This window comes from Nicotiana tomentosiformis, chromosome 2 (genome assembly GCF_000390325.3).
Source record: "Nicotiana tomentosiformis chromosome 2, ASM39032v3, whole genome shotgun sequence".
Lineage (NCBI taxonomy): Eukaryota > Viridiplantae > Streptophyta > Magnoliopsida > Solanales > Solanaceae > Nicotiana > Nicotiana tomentosiformis.
Genome location: NC_090813.1, coordinates 148,516,896 through 148,522,214, shown reverse-complemented (window position 1 = coordinate 148,522,214; position 5,319 = coordinate 148,516,896). Strand labels below are relative to the sequence as shown.

General features: G+C 36.3%; 1 protein-coding gene across 2 annotated transcripts; it reads right to left on the bottom strand.

Annotated features, from left to right (window-relative positions):
- Positions 1-1,612: 1,612 nt before the first annotated feature.
- On the bottom strand, positions 1,613-4,433 carry LOC104108288 (uncharacterized). Of its 2 annotated transcripts, none has more exons than XM_009617287.4 (2): positions 4,025-4,433; positions 1,613-2,302 (listed from the first exon to the last, which is right to left on the bottom strand). In XM_009617287.4, exon 2 carries the CDS (start codon positions 2,295-2,297, stop codon positions 1,746-1,748), a length of 552 nt encoding a protein of 183 aa, XP_009615582.1. In that variant the 5' UTR covers positions 2,298-2,302; positions 4,025-4,433; the 3' UTR covers positions 1,613-1,745. The 2 variants fall into 2 exon arrangements, with proteins under 2 accessions (XP_009615582.1, XP_018630372.1); XM_018774856.3 differs by lacking the exon at positions 4,025-4,433 and adding an exon at positions 2,999-3,996.
- Between the last annotated feature and the right edge of the window lie 886 nt (positions 4,434-5,319).

Here is a 5,319-nt window from a genome sequence, read left to right as displayed (position 1 = left end):
TCAGTAACCCGAGTACTTCTAAAAATAGGCTTTGACTGAGAATCTAATTCTTTGGTTAAACATTAATTCCACAAAATTCTGTAGCTTAAGAGTTAGAAATGAACCTCTTTTTTCATTTGACTATAAAACTGTAAGCCCCTTATCAAATATGTCATGAATGCTTTCAAGCAGCAAAATCGAAGGAAGCCTGACCTCAACAATCAGTTTCTAAAACAAAATAAGCAAAAGGCTAAAAGCATGAACTCAGACGTGCATCTAGGCCACACCAATATCATCAAAGTGCAGCATAAAGTTGATCACTAGCAAGTTGCAAACAGCAATCCATTTCTTTCAAAAGACAATATGGCAGCTCAAAATCGAAAAGAAGTGGACACCAAAAATCTTGCCGCGGAAAATTACCATCATATCATATGCCCCCTCAGATTTGTCATGATCACATAACAGTAGCAGTTGCAACATAAGCAACATCCAGCTAATGTTTAAGCAAAACTAGTTGCCTTTATCAATTGCACAAGCTAAAGCACCAAAAATGTGATAGAAATTAATTAGATAGTCTCATATATTATACATAGATACAATACATGCATGCACATACACATGCATATATATATATATATATATATATATCAAAGTGCAGCATATATATATATGTATATTCAAATCTGAATACACCTTCATATCTAATGTTTTCGAAAATCAACTCCATAAGGTATTCTCCATTAACAAAACCAAAATTGTGTGCCAATCCAATTGTCTCCTAACCTAGAAGTGAGTACTCGTTATAACAACACCAACTACTACACCTCAACCCCAAGTAAGTCAGGGTCGACTATATGAATCATCACTATTCATGTCCCTGAATTTAAACTCATCTCAATCTAATATTATATAGGACAAAAAGTAAAAAAATAAAAAGCACTAGAAGTTCTTTCTACTGTTTACGACATATAAGCCTGACTAAAAGACTCCTAGCAAGCAAAGGATAAAAATCCAGGTTATCTAGCAAGCAAAGGATACAAATCTGCATTACCTTCTTCTTAACGGCATCTATCCTAAGTTCCTTACATCTAGTTCGATGCAAAAGAAGTTAACTTAATGCTACACATAATGGAATTGGGTGTTTGTTAGAGTTTTTAAGAGGACATCTGAAAATTAACTATTGTATCACCATCAAGAAAGACACTCCATCAGCCCAAAATCTGCGAAGCACAATTGTTATGTCACACTATCCTAAGCACTTTAGGAGTGAAGTCAACTCATATCTTGGCTAGTTTTTATTTGCTCCCACTTATTTAAACACCAATTAAGTCACTTCTGAGTTTGTTTTCCTCACACCTGACTCAATCTTGTTGAATTTAAAACGCACAAGAAAGCTTTCAGAAAGAAAAAAGAAAAAAGGAGACCACAATATTCAATACCTAAAACATATATTCAAGACTTTCAAGGTAAAAGGCTCAAGTGCTTAACGTTCCTATAGTACAATGGGTACAGCATCATACACGGAATTACTACTGCATGCAAAAAGATGAGCATGTAAGCACTGGAACTCACATTAGGAAAACTCTCAATTGCAACTACAAGCAAGAACAAAATATCGGATATGACTCTAATATCCAGAGAAAAGAAAAGATGATTTTTGATACTATAACGGCACTTCAACCATGTTTATTAGTTTCTACAGCAGCAATATAGAGGAATCCAAAAGATAAAGCCTAAACTAAATCATCAGAATTACGTCTAAAGCTTCACAGTTCAATTGCATTACCAAGCACGAATGAGAACACTTCACAAAGTGGAGGATACTCGACAAGTGCAATATCCGTTGCATACCCAGCAACAGGCAATTTCAAATCCCTCAGAACTGTGAATGCCTCGCCCATACGAGTTGTTGGCACTTCTTCAGCTACCGCACAATAAGGAATCCATGTGTCAGGACGATACTGCTCCCCCATTTCAATTCCCTCCTTTTTCATTGCATCAAACAACTGCAAATGGAACTGAAGGAGAGACAAAGTTGGAGTTGGAGCAAGAAACAGAGTATCACTGTCACTAGGGAGGCTTCCAATTGAACCAAAGGACAATGGCAGAGGTTCTTGCTTGGCAGCAAAATTCTTTACAATGTTCTCAAGTTTTAGAGGATCAAAAAGCGAACTGGAGAAGAGAGTTATGTGAGGCCTAGACTCAATCTCAATAAGCTGAGTGCTAATCTGGCGCCGAGCCAATACATTCCATGCCTTCAGGACCTGGTTTTCCAGCGCAGGGTCAAAGTACAACTCAATGGCGTAGCCTTGTGACATTGCCCCTAAATCAAGGTTTAAACAAACAGAAAGTAAACAAAGAACTTACTGATCAGAAAAAAGAAGTAAATCAATCACTCCCTCCATCCAATTTATGTGGCGGTGTTTGACCGAGCATGACGTTTAACAAAGAAAGAAAGAAATCATCTCAGTAAGGGTAAAATGGTAAGTTTAAAGTTAATTGTTCTTAAATAAAGAAAGGTGTTGTTCTTTTTTTTGGACAAACCAAAAAGGAAAAATGTACCACATAAAATGAGACAGAGGGAGTATTTCAAGAACTAATTCGGGTCTACTTTGATTTCTCAGAGACAGTAGTGCCATTAGTTTCTCTTGATTCATAATACAGTCTGGGATCGGCTATATGACTCCTTAATAACTATTACCACTTAGTTTAGGCCATATTCATTCCGAATGGCGCAGAATGGTTATTGAAGATTGGCTAATTACATAAACAGCCCCTTAAACTTGGCATTAATTTTTATTTAGACACTTCAACTAAGACTTGTTCCTATTGGGCACCTTAACTCTATATAAAATGTGTCTATTTAACACATTTTGCTGACATGTAAAAGCACGTGTATGTCACATCTTATAGGCGTGTGAAGAGTGTACCCTGTAAGTTGCTCGACGGAAAATTCAATGTTTTTGCCGGCAAATTAATTTTCAGCTAAACTAATAAAGACTGAACTCTTAATCCTTACGATAATACTTCTGGTGGAAGTTCATGCAGCATATATCAACGAACTAAGGTCCCAATTTCCTTCATGTTCCTTCTATATTTAAAGAGTTTCACTACTTTTTTCAGATTTGGCCGGCGATCACCATAGTCACCACCTCTTCCTCCTTCAGAATCGGCTGCTGCCATCACCGCCACCTCCTCCTCCTTTAAATCCGACCACTAACATCACCACTGACTCCCTCTCCCTTTTTCAGATCCGGCTGGTCACCACCATCTTCTTTAGACATTAGATTCGGCCAATGCCACCACACAATCACCGCCACTTTCTCCTCCTTCAGATCCGACCACCACCACCATTACCTCCTCCTGTTTCTTCAGGTCTGCCTGCCATACTGCAACCACCATCTCCCCTTTTTCTTATTCTAGTTTGGTCATCACCTCCGATCACCATGTCCTTCTGTCTTTCTTATTTCTGGGTCAGATTATTTTTAAAAAAAAATTGGTTGTTTGGTTTGCTGACATGTAACTTTTTTATTGGTCTAGTGTCACCTCAAAGGAAGGTGAAGTTCACGCAGCAATGTTGGTTTGGAGTTGTCAAATTTGTGTTTAATAGACACATTTTATATAGAGTTAAGGTGCCCAATAGGAGAAAGTCTTAGTTGAGGCGTCTAAATGAAAAATAGTGTCAAGTTTAAGGGGCTATCTATGTATTTGGCCTTGAAGATTCGTATAGTTGACACCAACTAGTTTGAGATTGAGTCATAGCTATTGTTGTAAGAAATCAAGAGATCCAATGAAACTATCACCCTAAGATAGTGACAGCAGAATAAAAAATTCACACCAATTATAATCAATGTAGAACACCAAATGCTAAAGCCCACTAATAACAATTGGAATCTCAGTAAAAAAAAAAAATAAGCAAAAAATGAACAGAAAAATCAAAGAGAACCAGCAAAGAATGAAGACACCCAAAAGAGAATTTAATAAATACAGTTTAAAAATTGAATCTTTAAAGATAACAAAAGAATTAGCTAAAAGTAGAACATACCCAGTTGCGATGCGAGCAAGATAAAGGGGGTAGAAGAATTTCAATTTGGGGAAATAGTGAAAAAATGAACTGCCCCAAAACAGAACTGAAACTAAGAGTTAAAGTGGAGGGGAAAGGGTTAGTAAAAACAAAGGGCAGAGATAGAGAAGGGAATGAAGATGGAAATAGATCAAGTTGAGTGAAGAAGCATGTGGATTTTTTGTAAAAGGGCTAAAAATTCGGAAGGAACAGTGGGAATAAAGAGAGAGACGCAAACAAATGATTTTTGAAAAGTGATTTCTTGACAACTAATTTCTTGGCAATACTCCACAATAGGAGACCCAAAAATGGAAAGCGATTGAAATACTGTTCTCATCTCCTAGTATATTCCTAATCTCTAGATAGAAGGTCATAGTGATTTTGTTTTTTTGTCACAGTGCGTACAGCTTGTTTGAACGTTTGTTATGTATTGTATGGTATGATATTGTATATTATTGTATTATATTTTTTGATGTATATAATATTAAGATAAAATATATTATTAGTTTTCGTTTACGATATTATCTACTAATAAAATAAAGAATAAACTTATAATATTATAAAATAATTTAGGTACGAGATAAAATTATTATGTGAAAAGGTAAGTGTAGACAATAAATTACGTCGAGAAAATAAGATCGAGACCGAAAAATATTGCAACAATCGTAGTATTCGATTTCAAGTAATTTGAGTTTACAATCTCTATGAATCCTCTAATTCTTCTTTTCAACAGTAAATAAAAGAGCCTTAGAGCTTAATTTTGAATTTTAATTTATTTTAATCCAAGTGCTTGAGGCCTAATCTTGATCTTGACGTATTTTTAATCCAAAGGCTTGCAGCTTGTTCTTGAATCCTCGCCTTGATCTTTTAATCCTTAGAACACTTGAATGCTTGTAGCTTTTAGAGAAATCTACAGCGTTTGATCCACGAGCTCCCTCTTGCTTCTTGTTATAACTTCTGGTGTCTTTTCTGGGTTATGAAGACCTCTATTTATAGTTGTAGGAGAGAAGAGTTATGATAAGAACAAACTCTTTCCGACCAATCAAATTGAAGTATGACAAGGCCGCATTTGATTGGCCAGAACATATCACTTGCACACGTGGCGCGATTTTATTGACCTTTTAATGTGATTTGGCATGCCTTGTCATTTTGACACGTGGCATGATACTATTGGCTCTTCCGTTTGATTTGGCGCGCAACGTCATTTTACACGTGGCACCAAACTGGGCCTCCGTGAGGATGACATTTTGGGCTTAATGAAGTGGGCTCATCACTTT